The 19027-nt window shown below is 40.1% G+C and overlaps 1 protein-coding gene across 4 annotated transcripts in view; it reads right to left on the minus strand.

The window, feature by feature from the left end:
- Nucleotides 1-6642: 6642 nt before the first annotated feature.
- LOC144668825 (bromodomain-containing protein 4-like) overlaps nt 6643-19027 on the minus strand; it is a 169618-nt gene continuing 157233 nt past the window's right edge. For 3 of the 4 annotated variants that reach the window (XM_078531218.1, XM_078531217.1, XM_078531220.1), the window contains 5 exons: nt 17244-17409; nt 12708-12838; nt 11774-12000; nt 10229-10424; nt 6643-8328 (listed from right to left, as the gene is read on the minus strand). In XM_078531218.1, coding sequence (XP_078387344.1) covers nt 8260-8328; nt 10229-10424; nt 11774-12000; nt 12708-12838; nt 17244-17409 — 789 coding nt within the window. In that variant the 3' untranslated portion in view covers nt 6643-8259. Of the gene's footprint in view, nt 8329-10228; nt 10425-11773; nt 12001-12707; nt 12839-15230; nt 15579-17243; nt 17410-19027 lie in introns of those variants that run through there. The other variant, XM_078531219.1, reaches the window with a different exon arrangement.

Raw genomic sequence — 19027 nt, forward strand, 5'->3', positions numbered from 1 at the left:
CCGAGTGAGAGCGAGAACCTGCAGCAGATTACATATATAGTAATTTAGTCTTCAGGGAGGAAGGAGAGATTTTCTCAATGAGCTGTGCATAACCAGAACAATTTTCTTTAACAGTGTGCCGAGCCGATGTTCCCCATCTACAAAATTTGTCTAATGGGAAAGCGCTTGTGCCACATCCTTGATGGTTAATTAAATCTGCTTTATGTATCACTTACCTGAGAGGGATGATGGGTCTTCTCCTTGAACTACTGCAGCCCTTGTATTGATGCTGCTTGGACAATGGTATGAGTTAGATTTTGACCAGTGATGAAGGAAGGGATATACGCCCAAGTCAGGATTGTGTTTCCATGATACATGGCCAGATAAAGTCAAGTGGGAGCAGGCCAGTGTGGAACATAAACACCAGCATATGTTAGGCCAAACAGCCTCTCTGTACCGTAAGACTCCTTGTAATATAGTTGTTCTTGTTCTTGGATCAAAGTATCAAAGATTACTTTCCCAATTAAATATCTTTTCTCCTTTACGCATGTGATTATGCTAGAGTAGTTCCACAGATGGTAGCATGTACATGGCCCAAGTGGCCAGTGCTTAACATGCACGTCTAGATACTGACCATCAATGGATTATTAAACTCTGAACATCAGAGCCAAGTTGACCCTGTTCACACAAGTGTACAAGCTTTAATGGTAAGAATCAACTTTGGAGAATTCAGGCTCCTTTCTCCCCATCCCAAAGCCAGGCAACCGTTCCAGTGATCTCTACTGCAAACTGTATGGGCGAACGTACAATCAGGGCAGAATCTGGATTTGCTGTAAATAGTATCCCCATACTATATAGTTTGTCAAAGTTCACAGACGAATAACCCTTGGACTGAGGGCATTTAAGGTACATTATCAGAGTTCAGTAGAGCCAGTGGAGAACAGGAAGGAGCAGAGGGTCCACATTCAAAACAATACCAAATCTTCATTTAATAATCTTCATATTCAACAGAATATAACTTCTCATTCGCAGTCCTCAGCATTTGATTTTATATATATTATATATTAGATGATGAGGTTGGGTATTCAACCTCAGTTCATTTTTCAATGCAAACAGCTGAAGAATTTGATTGCACTAAGATTTTTATCCATTCACAAAGACGTTAGTAATATAAATAATGAAAAATCATGAAAGACCTAACTTTATGTCAATACTCAGCAGGAAACAATTAATTTTTGTCAATGATTCTGTGGCAACTGAAGTGCATGGTGTTCAGGAGCAGGGACGGATTTTCTGACATTGTTTCTGGAGTAAAGTGAAAGTTGTGGTTTATGAACTATAGAACTTATTGAAATAATCCTCATCCACATTCAAGAATCACATTGAACAATGTCAAGCTTTCTATCCAGTAAACTAATGATTGTACAGTAGAAACAAATTAAATGTCCGCTTCCATCACTGTGTAAGATTTCCAAACACTACTTATGAAGTGGCTAAACTCAGACTGACATGTATTTTTAAAAAAGGTTGTCACAATCCCAGTAATCAGCCTCTGCCAAGTTTCCATTTGATTTCCACACTAGTTGCACAATTCAGTCACATTATTCTAAACTGGAATTACATTCATTCTATATTCAGTAAAAATGTTTATTTCAACAATTACTGCACAAAAACCTTAGAAATTCAAGTGGAAAAATCTAGCAATTTCTTTCTACAAATCTGAGTTTAATACAAGCATTTTCATATTTAACATAATTAGAGAACTCGGGCACTCGAGTACATGAGTGACATTGTCATTGTTTTACATTACAAAAGGCTGACCATACCATTTAATTACTAGTTTACATCAGGTTATGATGCTTTCAATCTTTGCAAGTCCAATTGTCCACAAAACAAACATTAAATAATGTCAAACGTGTCCTGCATGTAGAGCACATAAACATGAGAAAAGGACAGCAAATATCTCAGACTGGTATTCGAAAATGAAACCATTGCATTAACTGAACAATTCATTTAATCTCTTCCAAATGTGTGGGGACTGGGGGTGGAAATCACATGAGAACCGAGGAACAAGACACAAATAACACCACATTACCAAAGAGAGGTGGACTGGAGTACAATCTGTAAACATTTGTGTACAGCATTAAGTTTTAAATGTGTATCAGAATAGAATGAATATATCACCCAGTGTCTCAGACTGAAATGCTAATATATAACAATGAGTAATATTAAGCAAAGTTAGAATACAGTTTTGAAACAAACTTAAAGCCTACTGTTTCTAATGTTTTAATACAAATATTTTGTTCTCTGCATACATAAATTATTTTATGTACAAACTGTATATTTTTCCCACAATGCAAATGTGTATTTTTTAAACCACTTGCAATCGACTGTGTGATGTACAGAGCTAATTGGTTCAAAAACATATTTATATCAACAATACCACTGTGTGCAAAGTACCCACTGAGCAAGAGTGTAGAGTGCTAGGATCTCTTGCAGAAGAGAACACTCTTTTTAAAAGCAGCTAACTTGCTGATTGCCCTGGAGACCCAAATATTATTCGTGACTTCTGGAAATATTTGTAACTGCTGCTCAGAGGCACTCAAAGATCAGACATCTTGAGCAGTACTTCCCCCAAAGTTGTCATGAGGATTTTGCGAAATGAAGAGGCAATATTTTTGGAAATGTTTCCCAGACCTTGATGTTACTCATTAACAATGAAATGCAACAGTGGCACTTACTACGGTACTCAAACCATTTCCTACTCTTGAGAAATGACCGAGACATCACAAAACATACAAATGAATCTCCCTTTATAACATTCAGAATTGTTGGGCAATTAAAGAATTACTATATGTATGTGCCTTTAATACACAGGGGTTAAATGGAGAGTCATAGAACATTGCTGCATTTGACCAGTCCAGATTTATAGTAAGCATAGATTTTTTACTGCGTTTTGGATGAATAAATCCACATTACTGAACAATCAGCAAAGCATGTTGCAATTATGAGCCATTTTTAATTATTAGCTACTCTTTTAAAAGCCAAATCCAAAAGGTTTTGCAGACCAAAAATATTCAGCTTAAAAACAAAAAGCAAGTCACATCTCAGTTTTGCCAATAACTGGTTAAACAGACAACAGACAGGAATTTTTTTTAACCAAACTAATTGAAAACTTAAGGTAGGATTCAGCCAGCTCCAGCAGTGAGGGGTGAAGCCACTTCAAATTGTAACAGTCTAACTGCTTGCCTAATTATCCCGTGTCGTCCTAAATATCACTGATGACTTCTGGCAACATGTGCAATTTGGGCTACCCAGAGATGAGCACACAAGCCCTCATTTTTTCCTCTGCCATCTCAGTTTTTTTTTTAAAAGGAGGATAAAGCTGGCCTCAAAGTGGTGCAGATGTTAACTCTACTCACGAAATGCCCTGGGCAGATCCTGCTCCAAGTGAGGTGAAAGGTGAAGTTATATTTCCATCAAGGCCTTATCCTCAAGACATCATTCAAAGCTTCCTCTCCACCTTCCCCCCCGCCACCCACCCAGCACCACCCCCCTCAAATTGCAAGGGATAGTCAACATTTAATATCTCGGTACTATTGGAAGCAATTCTCATTGCCAAAAATTTTCTTAAAACATTAAATAACATACTCTCTGCAATATCAAATTCAAAAGTTTGGTACAAGCACTTTCGGGGCAAGGAGTTTTCTAAAGCAAGATAGAACCAATATTGGGGCTGCGTAAACCAACTACAATCCCAATAAATCATCAGACACTACAAGAATGCTGGGGTACCTTCAAAAACAAAATGTTCAATTCTCATACCTTCATAGTTTGTTTTAGTGCCTGGTAGATCGCATACAAAGTATAATCATTGTTTCCATTACCAATGAACCTTCAGATGCAAATATTAATAGATCTTGTTCAATTTTAGAATTTACCCACTAATGCAGCAATAGAACTATCAGTCCAATCCAAACCATCGCTTCAACAAATTCTAAATTAGCATTTGTTTTAGAGTATGTTGGCCTTTGCATAAGTATGGATGGGCACGCAGGAGGTTGTAAATGCTAAGTCACGGATGAGAAAATTGTACAAACTGTGTTCAGACTACAGAGGAAAATTACATCTTTATATTTACATGATGCTGTGGAAAGGGTAGCCACTTTTGAAATGTTACTACGGTGGTGAAAACTAAAGTAAAAAAGTCAAGTTAAAGTCAAATTAAACTTCACCAAACTTGGTAATCAAATCTCACAGGCGGCCAGTGTTCAGAATCAAGTAGCTTCAAAAACTGACTATTCCGCTTGGCTGCCACAGACTACTGCCGAACTGCATATTTGTGTGGGGTGAGAATCAAATACTAACAGCAATCCTATTTCACACCATTAAAACTCATTTGGCCAACTATAAAGCAAATCAATGCTCCAGTACGAGTCCACTCTCCTGGAAGAGGAAGAGTAGTGGTTGGAAATCAAGGAGTAATGACAATGAGGTATTAACTTTTTTTTAAATATAAAAAAAAGTACTTCAATCAAATATTGAATGCTACATTTCAAAAATGGAAGATTTTTCTGGCTTTTGGAAACTTTTCCACCATACAAGTTAAACCCCAAAGCTACTCTCACTGGTAATGCAATTGTAAGGTGATAATTCTATTTTAAGGAAGAAGTCGAAATATGGCACGAGAGTTTGGAAAAAAGCTAGTACCACCTCCTATATGGTCAGCCAGCTCCTAAACATATTTTTAAAAGCCCAACAATGCTCCAAATACTCCAAAAGAACCTCAGCATTGATAAAGACAGTTTAAAGCTCACGTCAAGTTGTGCAAAGCATCTCCTGAATGCCAAAAGTGACAAGCCATCTATGTAATCATAAGCTGCATTGCAAGGACACTCAGCCCCTCAAAACAGGAGCCTCCAAATCCTGCCAATGAAAAACATCTCAGTTTAGCAATATAAAATTCCAATGCTGAATAAAAAGATGACTAGAATGATATCAGAAAGGAAAGACTTCAGTTGTGTAGAGAAGCCGGGTTTGTTTTGCCGAGGGCAGAGAAGGTTAAAGGGAAATTTGAGGTGTTCAAAATAATGAAAGGCTTTGGTAAGAGTGAATAAGGAAAAGCTCTTTCCACTGGAGGCTTATAACCAGAGGACACAGATTTAAAGATAATTGGTAAAAGAACCAGAAGGGATATGGAGATTTTATTTTCTTAAACATAAAATAGTGTTTCATGATTTTATATCAATACACTTCCAAGCTACCTGACTCTGCAAGTTACGGAGTTAATTTATTGAAAGTCTAAATTTATGTTTCAAAGATTAAAAGGTTTAGGTTTTCTTTCAAAAATCGCATTGCATTTTACTGCTGGGATCAATTTAAAACAGAAAACAAAAATTTTGTCATACCATACAAGTAGTAAACATTTATAGAATCATAGAAAGTTTACGGCACAGAATGAGGCCACTTGGCCAATCGTGTCTGCAATGCTAAGTTATTCAGAACAATATGAGAATTACAAAAAGCAGTTTTATAAAGATGCGTTGTTTTCAGGAGCAACTAAAGCACACCTTTAAAGATCAGTTTCTCCACTACAAGTTCAACTATCCAGTATAACAATATAGTTAATTTTAAACACGGCCCCTTCCTTTTAAGTAAAAAAAAAGTACTCCATGATATATGAATACAGGAACCAACATTAAATTGGTACACAGGGAGTATACAAGGTTGCTGAAGAGAGACTGCTGCAATGGTAACAGTTCAGGCAGCTTGGAAGGGTTTTGGTTCCTTCACCAGTTAAAAAAAAACACATACATTTCTCCAACTGGATAGGGTCATATATCTGTTGTGATTTTGTGAACATTCACAGACATTTCCAAAAAATTGGGAGAGAATATAGATGAGCCAAGCCTTCATTTCACTCAATATCATCTCCTTGTTAACTGGTATAGAATCCACTAAACCATAGTTCAGAGTAGGATAATGCTACTCAGCCAACATGACTTATCTAACTTGTTATTTGAGTAATTCAAAACAAATTCTAAATGCCTCGCACTCCTTGACAAATATGTCTTTGCTACTTTCCATTAATTCATTAGCATACATTTCAGACAATCTTCAGTCTGGGTACCATTTACAGCATTATCTGGAGCAGGCCATTTAAAAAATGCACCCTTGTCTTCATAACCATATAAGTTCTCAAAGACCCCAACAGAAAAAAGGCATGTGCAATTTACTTTAGCTGTATAGACTCCATTACTCATTGTATGTTGCATCGGAAGCAGAGGAATCCCATAAATAAAATAGATCATGTTTGAAAATATTGCTAGGTCCAGCACTTTCAAGATTCTCAGGTTGACTGTGTTCTTGCATTTGCCAATCTGGCTTTTTTGTCCATCCAATCAAACTATTCACAGCTGACTGTTTTCCAGGGAAGTTTCTCAAAGCCACAGCTACCAAATAAAAGGTGTGTGGCCAGATTATTTGCAGGAAGTTGTGTAAAAACTATATTCTAGATAATACATTCTTCCCAAAAGAAATGTCTTCCTGCCTTTATTAAAGATGCATCATATCCATACTAAGCAACCATCACTGCACACTCCAAAATGGTGACAATTAGATCATGGAATACTATCTCCAGTTTAAAAAACAGACACCAGCGTATTGTATAAAAGGTGTGTTTATTCAATAATCGATACAGACCAAATGCAATTTTTCTGCCTCTCAGTAAGACCGACTTTAAACCGAGGTATTTGCCAACACTGGATTCGCTGGTACTGTATAGTGGGTATTTTGGCACATTAAAATGTTCATTTAAAAAAAAGGGAAAAAGTTAAAAACAGCTGAAAAAATAAAATTATATTTAAAGGCAAAGACGAGGAATGGTATATTAATTTAAATCTTGCCATATAATAATAATAAAACAATCAATCACTCGTCTAATTCTTGCTGCGGAGTTTAACTAGGAGAGCCAGCACTTCACTTGATGCTTTTAGCAAATACGAATGAGACACTTGCACAGAAACAGCTTGTATATTTTGTACACCCCTCTGAAGGAAAAAAAACAGGAAAGCCCGGAATCGACCATTAAGATAAAACTCACGCACCTGGGCCTCCGAAGAGTATTGAAAGTCTGCTACATGAATAAAGTGAGTGTTTAATTACAGAAAACATTCAACAGGTTTAAGCATCGCACACCAACTATACCCACTATACAGCATCGGTCGAACACTATTCAAAGGCGGCTGAAACCTCTGGTTATTCGCAGAAAAGAAAGTTAGCTCTCGTATCTCAACTATTCAGAGGGACAACAGTACAAAACAGTTTCAGCAGTGCCATTCAACATTCGTATCTCCTGAGGTAACGAGACAAACAATTTCACCTACTTTGGTTGGTAGTCCAGCTTTGATCCCAAACACTGCAGAAAAGAAATTAAAACAGGAAAAAAACAAAAGTTTTAGATGGGACTGCTGTTTAAACTCATAACCTCCGACATACGATTATTTTTTCCCTTTTTTGTATTGTCATAACCATCACATGGCTTGTCAGAACACACTGAGCCTAGTAACTGGAAACTCTGTAGATAAACAAAATCCGCAGACAGCACTATGCACTGTAAAAAAAAAGTAATGAACACAAAGTCGCACTGCTTAAATAGTCCATCCAGATTATACTGTTGTGACTTAGTGAAGGGCCCGGTTTTCCCGATTACAGGGGAATTCACCCAACTTTTTTTTTTAAATATACCATGGCATCGCCCTGTTCTCCTCTTATTAGCAGTGAAGGAGACACACTAGATTTATAGGACCAACGCAGAGAAACCGTTCAGCAAACAGGGCCCTCACACGGCAACAGTGAAACCCTGTTTGATTGGATACATCAGAATGTTACTGTATCTTTTCTTACATAGTGAAGGAGTTTGGCGAGGACAGCCTTGCAGCTAATGGGTACACACAGCCCCCCCACCCCCCCCTTTACAGTAGTATCATTCGGAAAGCTGGACGCACACTTGTGCACGTGTTTTCTAAACAACATCGATAAGTTTTTTTTTTGTCTATTTGTTCATTCCTATATTGTGGGTTAAATGTAAGGCAGACTTCTGTCCATCTGTGTTCGTCCATCCATTCAAGGCATTGACTGAACGATTCGCTCACTCACTGGGTCACACATGCAGAAAGACCGTGCACCAAGAACCTGGCCGAAACACTACGGTGCCACGTAACTCATGGAAAACAGTTTCGTAGTACTTTCAAGAGTCAGGATATCCAGCATCAGGAGCCCTCAGAAGAGATTCTCTTCAAATATTGCCATTAAGTCGCTCTGAAAATTCATGTCAATTGTAGCCGCCATCTAAAGCACAGTAAAGAAAGTATGCAAGACAACATTAGTTCACACTGCTTCATTCTATTCTCCTATTCTTCCCTGAAATTTCAAAATTATGGCAGACTGCATTGGTACACCACAGCCAAATTTTTGTCAAATAAAAGTATGACGGTCAGAGTCAGATTTATGGGAGTTTTTTATTCATTCTGGGGATACAGGTATTGCTGGCAAGGCCAGCATTTATTGCTTATCCTCAATTCTCCTCGAGGTGGTGCTAGGTCAGAGCTCAGCCACGATCGCACTGAATGGTGCGGGACAAGCTCAAGTAGCTAAATAACCTGTTCCTACGTTCCTAAATAGTGCAGGAGTCGCTCAGTAATGCAGTAACTTCACAAATCTGGGGCACGTGGCTTTTGGGAGTGGTGTATGCACCAGAAACTGGGATTCAGGTTACTCCACACTGCTCTTCCAAGCTCAAGAGCACCCAATGGAAGAGACCTGCCGGAATAGTGTGGGATGCATTAAGACTGAAAGGGAGGGGGAACATTTCATAACAAGAGGCAAAAAAATGCTTCCTAATAAAACAACCTGAGCAACGACCATTTTCTCAGCAATGCAACACTACTGATGGCTCCAGGAAAGACTGAATCATTTTGCCAACTATGAAACCAAAGAGTAATTTATTACGAAATAGTCTGAACTGTCCTGTGTCTTATGAAGAATTGTCAGTGTGACAGATTGACCAAGTCTATCAAGTTGATAAATCATAGTTATAAAAAATCTCTTTAACACTTGCAAGAAAAACATTCCCACCCATTTCAATGAACACAACAAACACAAACCCTGTCAATGATTTGGAATAGAAGCACTATCCCATTCATTTTAAAAATCAGACCTCACACCCATCCCCCTACTAGTGTCACACACTCCTGGCCTACTCTTCAGATCAACTTACCAAACCAGGCACAGTTGCGTAATTTATGCTCTTGGTTTGGCCATCTATTTTAATGGGACAATGCAGAGTGAACTGTTCCCACCACACTATTGCTCAGTGTGTTGCTACAGCTACTGTGCAACCTGAAATTTTAAAATGAGCCTCGGAACGGTTGTTGTAATTAAAGTGGTGGAAATTTGTTCCACACCTTGAAGCAAATGGTGTGCACAGTGTCTGTAGCTCCTGTTTTAAGATGAAGCATTATGGGGAAATTGTGGAAATTTGAAGTCACTACAAGTGAAAGCTCGTGCAAAAATGAAATAAAAGTTGTACAAAATGCAAGACAAAGCAGTTCGCACTTGGCCCAATTCTGAAGAAACATTTCACACCTTCCTTCCCATCCACCTTGTCAAAATTTCCCAAGCTTGGTTACATTGTTCTACAAGGTTAATATTTCATTTTTAAACTCAAAAAGTGCTCCCTTAAAGGTCTTAGACATTACGCTTGGCCAAGCTGAAATTCTGAGATTTCAATGCATTTAAAGAACAAGAAAGAGTCAGCAGCAACCAATTTAAAAACAAACCTTGGAAGAATTATTTTCATCATCTTTGACAGGCACTGACACACTCAAGGTTTCTATTTCATGGGTGCTGAGAGCCTTTCAGTTTCTTTTCCTCAGTGGTTAATGGTCTGGTTAGTGACTACTGAAAGGCTATTTAGCAATGGAGATGGTGGGAAAATTGAACCCTGTCCCAGACTTGTACAATGTCCAGACTCTGTATTTCACAGGAGGGGTCAATGGATAATCAGGAACAGGAACGCAAGCTAATTTTTATTCTACTTCCTAGCCCAGAAGTACCCAAGTCCCAACTGCAGTTGGCTTAACTACTGCCCACTCTGAGACCAAGTCAGTACAAACTGACTACAATCAAAGAAGCTCCAAGGAGCCGAATTAAGACTGGCCCCCATCTGGAAGATACATTGGAAACTTACCGCTTCCTTCCGCCTTCGTTCCTGCTCTCGCTTCCTTGCTAGCTCTCGCTGCTGATCCAGCATTGACTGTGAGGTTGGCTGAGAGCTCTGTTGTTGTTGTTGTTGTTGTTGCTGCTGCTGTTGATGTTGCTGCTGCCTTCTCACCTCCTCGTGAGCTCTCCGAGCACACTCCAAAGCATCCTCCTCATCTCGACCTCTGCAATCAGGGGCAAAACATGGTCAAAACCAGGCTAACCTCTGTTGAGTTCTCACTGTCCTTGATCACAGTTGTTGTTGCGGACATCAGATTATCATATACCCGACCAATAGTGTAAACAATAGCCCAGGGTTTGCTGCAGCAGGGCATCTAGCAGTCTGCCATCAGACTTGCATTGCATGTTTGGGTTTTAAGTTTCCGTGTGGCAGGCAACTGAAAACTTGAGCTGATAACATCAGTGAGGGGAAAGCAGGCACCCAACTTTTTTATTCCTTCCTGGGATGCAAGCACCTGTGGTAAGACCAGCATTTATTGCCTATCCTCGATTGCCCTTGAGAAGGTGGTGGTGAGCCACCTTGTTGAAACGCTACAAGTCCATCGGTATAGGTGCTGTTAGGGAGGGACTTCCAGGATTTTGACCCAACAGCTCCTTAACCAGATTGAAGAACTACAAAATTAACAGTACTGAAGTGTAATGAATCAGTGAATTCATTGTTAAATTAGGTATAGAAGAGAAATAAAAGATAGATTAAAAAAGAAAGATTGAATTGAGGAGAAAGTAAAATGCTTTCATTTTAAATGTTTTTTTTTAAAAATCGCCGACAACAAAAGCATGAAAAATTTGACTCCACACATTAGAGTTAATTTTTAGTGACAGAGAAGTTGATTGGCAGTATCTAACAAATCACATTAAAAGGGTACTCAGACTGGAACAGAAAGAAAACTTCGTAGTGAGTTTAGTTTATCTACCACACGAATGCCACAGCTTCACACTATTCAATGGCGAGGCAGGCAGCACGCTGCTGCTTTCGGGAAGCTAACAGCAGAGTGGCACAACTCATAGAAGAACTTATGAATTTGAGTTTAACCGCAAGTCTGACACCTTGTCTGAAGTTGCTGTACTGCTTGCACATAAAGATCGGGTGCCATTAGCCTCATCCTTATTTTGACAGGTAAATCTGGGCCAAAATATTCCAAATCTCCAGCTGCACCCTCTGATAAAGGGCTACAGGTCAGTACTGCACGTGAAGGGGCAGCTCAAGCCATCACTGAGTACTTATTAACTCACGGCAGGAAAGGGAGCTGATGAGTCAGATCTTTTTTTCACTTCGCCGGCTGTTGCTTGGTGCCCTTCAGAACCAAAAAGGTTTCCCCTCTGATCTGCCACTTTTCCTGGCACCAGATAGTGCGAAAGATTCATCTATTCACCGGAGAGTGCGCTCTCAGGTTGGAAATAAGCACTTGCAGCCAAATGTAGGAACTACACGTAAATTATTGTTTATATTTGGCGATGTAATTGAGACAAAACACAGGTTTGATAATTCTATGAAACTAAGAGCCAGACTTGCCTTTGCCTCTCCTGCTCCATTCGGAGACGCTCTTTTTCAGCTGCCTCCTGTTGCATTTTACGGAACTCCTCCTGTGCTTTCAGTGCCTTTTCTCGTTCCTCCTTCTCGCGTGCTGCCCGCCGAAATTGCTCAAAGCTGTCGCTTGACGATTTTGCCGTGGATGAGGGAGTAGAAGGAGTCTTCTTAACCAGACTTGCCCAAGAGCCCATGTTCTTGATCTTGAGATCCTAAAGCACACATATCCACAAAGAACATGGAACACCATGTAGGATTCTCAAGGTGTAACGAACTCAAAGACACTTAACAGTAATGAGAAGATAGTGTTTTTATTCAATTTAAGGTTACTAAAGAGAAGAAATTTCAAAAACATAAGCTGAAGTTAAGTTTTCAAACATTTTTCTTAAAAAATCATAACATGATGATCATTCACACGGATAACTAAGCATCTCATTCATTAATGCTTAGATTTGAAAGACAACTGGTTGGGATGGAGAAAAAACCAAAATGCAATGAGACAAGTTATAAAAATAAATACATATCAGAAGGTAAATAAAAGTTCCATAATGGCCTTAAGAGTATAAAAGGCACTTTAGTGTAATGCTATCCAAGGTCAGAAAGTCCTAGGTTCTAGTCTATGTTGTAAGCTTATTGGGGTCTGGGGCCATTTGGGATACAGTAGTCAGCCCCATAGCTCCTGGGCAAGGAAAAGGAAATGGAAAAAAAAATACAGGGATTCCGATTGCTATTTGGCAAACCTTGCTGGATAGTGTGTGGGTGATAACCATCAGGCCAGACTCATATGAAGAATGGTCAATCAGCCATCACTTGCTCAACCACATTCCAGCAAGTGCTTTCAGAAGTGGAGTGGCAGGGGGGAAAGTGGAGGAGAAAGAAAAGGCTAGCGGCACACCAGCTAATGCATGAACTCACTCACCTTTTTGGGAGCAACAGGAGTTTTGGGCGTTTGTTGTTTCTGCTTGTCTTTGTCCTGAGGAGAAGGCTGCGTGCCGTGTTCTGGAGGGCGAATCACTGGCCCAGCAACTTCCATGTGTTTCATCTCTGGTCCTGTAGGAGGAAAGTACAGAGATTGTTCAAATTTGTCCTGCAGTTGAATGGCAGCTATCAACATTTGTCCAGCACAGTAAGACCCAACACTACTGGTTTTAGAAAATGGCTGAAGGAGCGGATTTATTTAAGGGCTGCACTAGAATCCTAACTCAATTTACTGGCAGAACGGAGGCATCCGAAGTACAAAATACAAGGCCATCAAAATTCCACGAATAAAAGGCTGGGACCTTTTGAAATATAAGTTCCAGATGGTGTAACCATTTTAAACTTGATATTGGTACACAAGCTTAGCTCTAACATGTTATGTTTTGAGCAAAGACTGGATCAATGCTGTATCTTAAACCACCCTCCCTCCCCACCCCAATAACTGGTAAAACATACATGCAAGTGTATATATAGAAGACTGAATACAAATAGTTGCTTACTAGTTCAGAACTTGAGTATTGCAGTAAAAAGACATGATGTTGAAGCTTTTCATCTTGTACTCATCAGGACAGACGCAAGAATGCCAAAATTTCAAAGGGAGCAACAATTTATACTGCATGAGAAACAGCAATGCCTCCACCAGAACCCGACTTGTCAACCAATTGGCACCTTTTCTCTTGCAGTATGAATTGTTACTCCCTTTGAAATTTGGCATTCTTGTGTCTGCCCTGACAACTATAAGACGAAACTTTTCGACAGCATGTCTCTTTTTACAGCAATACTCAGGACTGGAATAGTTAGAACATTGTGTCCCGTTACAAATCTTGTGCATCCTTACATTTGCTCTTGTACTTCATTTACTCTGTCACGCCTGATGATCACGCTTTTATGTCAACATTTAAACTTCCTTAGAATGGAAATTCTATGAGCGACATCAAAGGATGATACCAGAACTGAGGGGTTCTAACTATCAGGAAAGATTGGAAAAAACCGGACTCAGAAGTGAGACTACTACCACATGATATGTGCTGGATCCATCTAGCCAAGATGACAAAACCCAAAAGCCCTTTCAGTTGCACTCACTCCCCAGTGGTTTAAGGTATCCTTAAATAATATGTATGCAGCTTTGAGAGATCTTGATCGGTGTGTCATTCACTGGTTGATGTCACAATTCCACAAAGCAATCTTACTACTGAAAGGTGAGTGGAAAGGGATGGCAAGTCTCCTTATTTAAGGAGGGATATACTTGCACTGGAGGCAGATCAGAGAAGGTTCAGTGCGTTGATTCCTGGGATGAAAGGTTGGGCATATACTCATTGGAGTTTAGAAGAATTAAGAGGTAATATTGAAACGTAAGATTCTCAGGAGGCCTGACAGGGTAGATGCTGAGAGCATGTTTTTTTGTGCAGGGGAATCTTGAACTAAGTGGTACAGTTTCAGAGTAAGGGGTCTTCTATTTAAGATGGAGATGAGGAGAAATTTCCTCTCTCAAAGTGTCATAGATCCTTGGAATTCTCTACCCAGAAAGCAATGGAGGCTGAGTCACTGAATATATCCAAGGCTAAGTTAGACAGGTTTTTGATCTATAAGAGAGTCAAAGGCTATGGGAGGGCAAGCAGGAAAGTGGAGTTGAGGCTACAATCAGACCACAATCAATAATCTTAGTGAATAGCGGAGCAAAGTCAAGAGGCTGAATGGCCTACTACTGCTCCTATTTCTTATTTTCTTTTGCTCTTAAATGCATGCCCAGCTGAAAGTAGTAGTCAGGTTAGCGTTTCAGCTAGGACCCTTAACCATAAAACCTTTCAGTTGCTAATCCAGCTACACTGTAATTTCCTGCATTTTACTGCATTCTGTACTTAGTGGTGAGTCTCATACCAGTCTTGCGCTTGTCAGTAAATTATCTCACTCCTCCAAGGGAAGGTCAGATCAGAGTAGTACAGCATATTGTAGGTGCAGAGAGCAGCACCAGAGTGACAAAACATGGCTCGTGGCACTCCATAGTGCAAGTTCTGATCTCTGCATTGCAGGGAGTTCGGATGCTTCAACAGATGGCGGGGCGGTGGGTGGAGAAAGAGGGAGGTAAAGCTATTTCCCTATTAGATCTAGAAATGATATAGGCACAGGGACAAGAAAGGTGATGAAAAACAATAAGCCTCTAAGAGCACAAAGTGCAGCCTTTCTTTCATATTTCTAGAGCCATAAACACATCTGCTAGCCTTTGTTATGATCCCTGTGGAGACCGATAACTTTTAAGAAAGGAATCCCCACAACGCCAATGGAAAGAAAACTACTGGACAAGATTTCACTTTTTAAGACTTTTACTGTAACAAATCAACTAAAATCGACACAACTCAAACATTAATTAACAGGTCAAGGATATTTCAAATAGAAAGGTAAATTTTGCTTTAAATAGTCGATACAACAAAGATACGCCTCACATAGTTACAAGAACTCGCATTACTTCCCCCACGAATGTGACATCACGTGCAATCTCAGTCTTTCCACCTCAGCCTTCGTTTGAAAGGATCTCTCTCACTTCCCATCCAATTGTTTCAGCTCAAGTCGCCTTCACCAGCAGCCGTATTCCATCCGAATTCTCTGGACACGGTACTACCGACAAGACGCGCGTCCTTGAACCCTCTCTCATTCGGGTCACGACAGTCCTGATGACATAGCATCCTGAGAAACTTCCTTCTCCGACCCATTTAAACAGTCTGTTGTGCTCTGGCACCACTTCAACAGCAGCAGTGGGTATTGTCCAATCCACAATCCCTCACTCTTCCTGTCTTCAGTGTTCTGTCCTTTCCAACTGTATAACACACAAAGTAACACAATCTCTGCTCTGTTCTCAGAGATCTGCTTCAACACCGGGATCTGTTCGACGGCTGCCAAAATGAAAACTGTTCCATTCGGAGAGAGCCTTGCTTGTTTCTCTTTGCATGAATTCCCAGTCCTCTGAATTGGGTAATAGAACAAACAGGCTGACCCTACCCCACTACAATTAACTTTCTATTTACCTTTTGCATCTTAGTTGCTCACCCCATAGCAACCCCAGGTCATATGTGCATTTCTTGGAACCTAAGGATACCAATTAGCCCGCTTTCAAACGCTCCCCAGCACATTTTATTCTTAAAGGGACATCAAAAAAAAAACCTAGACCTCTCCCAGCACATGGTCATCACGCTTTTCAAAGCTGGTGTGAACACTGCAAACTTGACCCTGACATGGTTCAAGCTTAGACGCCCTTCTGGGCTCAGTGCAAAAGCTGTATGACAGGATTTTCATTTATAACAGGCCAACTCACCCAAATTTCAACACAATCATTAAACATTTAAATTAATACTAAAAGGAGAGGGGGTCGCAGCAGGAGGAAGTTATGACATTTATGATTAAAATATAGTTCTGAATGTTCTTGCGTTTTTTTTCCCCAAAGCTTTCCATTCAATATAAACATTGCTCCATAAGGAGTTTGCTTTCATAGGTATCAGAAAAATATTTGCATTGCTGTAGCGCCTTTCATGACCTCAATGCCTCTAAGCACTTTACAATCAATTAAGTACTTTTGGAGTGTAGCCACCATTGTAACGTAAGAAATGCAGCAACCAATCTGTTCACAGAAAACTCCCATAAAACGCAACATGATAGATGAGCAGATCATCTGTTTTAGCAATATTGATTGAGAAATAAATATAGCCTAGGACCAGGAAGAACACAATCGTTCAGAAAAGAGGAATCCTAGCATTTATATTGTGCCTTATCACTGCCAAACCTTTTCATGTACAATTAATTACTTGGAAGTAGGGCAACTGCTAAGTTGACAAACATTTCACAAAGCAATGTTCCAAAAACACTGAGATGAATGACCATTCAATCGGTGATATTTGAGGGAAAAACACGAGTTAGGGCACCGAGAGAACGCACACAGGAACAAGGTATTCAGCCCTTTGAGCCTGTTCTGCCATTCAACTGGATCATAGCTGATCAGTATCTTAATTCTATTTACCCGCCTTAGTTCCACATCATGTAATGCACAGCAAAAATCTAGAAATCTAGGTTTTGAAATTTCCAATTGATGTCCAGCTTCAACAACCTTTGAGGAAAGTGTTCCAGATTTCCACTACACTGAGAAAGTGCTTTCTGACATTACCTCTGAATTTTTTTTTTCTTCATTCATGGAATGTGGGCGTCACTGGCTAGGCCAGCATTTATTGCCCCATCCCTAATTGCCCTGAAAAAGGTGGTGGCGAGCTGCCTTCTTCAACTGCTGCAGTCCATGTGGTGTAGGTACACACCCACAGTGCTGTTAGGGAGGGAGTTCCAGAATTTCCCAGACCAAGCTCTAATTTTAAGATTGTGCTTCCTTGTTCTGGAGGGAGTTTATGCTTAAAGCATCTAAAGAATTTCTTGCTCCTCTGGAGTGTGCCATATGATATCCAATGGCCATTAATTTTCAGGAATTCCATTGTTTACTTACTGTGCCCAAGATGTGGAGGCGGTTTGCCTCCCTCCCTCTGCTTTGATGGCTCCTGGCGCATTGAAGGGCTAAACGCCTCATTTCGGATTGCCGGTGAAGAGTGACTCTTCTCTTCTTTCACATTCACCATCGGCTGCGATTGCACTATTGAGGGAGTTCGGGGCTCCTATAAGACAATAAATCTTCATTAGAGCACACCAATCCAACCCAGGCTATTGAGATCTCCACACTATTTAACCGCAAAGCTCGTGAAATGTCTTAACGTTTAAGTGTCTTAGTGTCTCAACCTGTTCCTCATGGGCACAGTCCAATCGGTGCCCCTAACGGCACTAAGTTGCAGTACCAACCAGAAAAGAATGGCTTTTGGAAGAAATTAGGACAGTGGAGGCCTCCCCTCTGGTTACTTTTTTCTTAATATTCAAATCAGAGTAACTATAGAAGAAACTTTGTTCTATATCCTGACAGTTTACACTGGACATGGACTTGCTATCTAAAGTGAAGCGTTCCATTACCCAGTTCTAACCTCCCTTAATATATTCCCAGAAATAGGCATCCAGTCAAACCAAAGCTCAAACACAGCATTTTTCTGAAGGACAATGATAAAGTCCCTTTCTATTGCTCACAAGGCAGGGCAATGCATTTGCATAAACCACCAGGCTCCAAGCATTGGAGGTCTGTGTGACCAAGACTCTTGACTGGCAAAGTTTCTCCCAGGCAAAACAGGGAGGAAGATTCAGAAGGCAAATCACACCAGGCCATCTTTTACACTGCAGTGAATGACAAGGAAAGTGGTCATTTATTGACATTTACTGCACAGTAGAAGTGGAGGGGAGGGAATTAAGAGTTAAAAACAGAGATGGGCAGAGAAATTGAATGCTGCATATTCATGTAGTCAAGGCATGTTTCTGACAATTTGTCAGGTTGCAAGTTACTCTTATCGCAGCCCCTTCAGATAAAAGGATAACATGTAAATTTCTCAAATGAATTTTCAGTTATTGTCTACATACTATATTTACACCTGACATTCTGAATAATGCTGCATGAGAATTATCAATACTATGTTGATTGTTATCCGGTTACAATTTAACTATAGATTTAGAACTTGAGGGTCATGACCACTAAAACCTTAACTTGTTTCAGAAAAATTTGAATTTTGTCTCACTCCCATCATTAGAATCTTACAGAATGATTATAAGTATGCAACAAAACATACAATGGAAAACCCTACCAGTTAAATGAGTATATCTTTACAGCAAAATGAATAGGAACTGACTACACTTAAATTATTTCCCTGCAGTCTGTCATTTGAACTGTTCCATTCGGCTGTGGCAGAAGGCTTCATTAACATACAGCAGCTTCAGGGAAAATGCAGCAGATATCTATAGAAACAGTCCCATGGGATGATGGTTCCCAAATGGCACCCATTTCAGACATGGTAGGTTGCGTGGGGGATGGGAAGAGAGGGAGAGGAGGCATTGACAGGCTGGCTCCATTTTCAGCGTAGCCATCCCTGTTGGGTGCACACAGCCTTGTTGAGTCTTACTCGCTGGAAAAGGTCCAGCAAAGCTTTTGCTACTGGTTGCTATACACAATGTATATTGTGACTATCACTACTAACACTGTTGCACCTGACATTCATAATGGACCAGTGTCGACAGATACTTCACAAAGAAAGGCCCCCCCCCCCCCCCCAATGCTTCAGCTGGTTAGGGCAATGAATAGATGAGCCATATAAACCACAAATGGCCTTAGGCTTGATCCTGAGTCTGTGCTGATCCCTGAGG

Source organism: Cetorhinus maximus, chromosome 28 (genome assembly GCF_964194155.1).
Source record: "Cetorhinus maximus chromosome 28, sCetMax3.hap1.1, whole genome shotgun sequence".
NCBI classification, from domain to species: domain Eukaryota; kingdom Metazoa; phylum Chordata; class Chondrichthyes; order Lamniformes; family Cetorhinidae; genus Cetorhinus; species Cetorhinus maximus.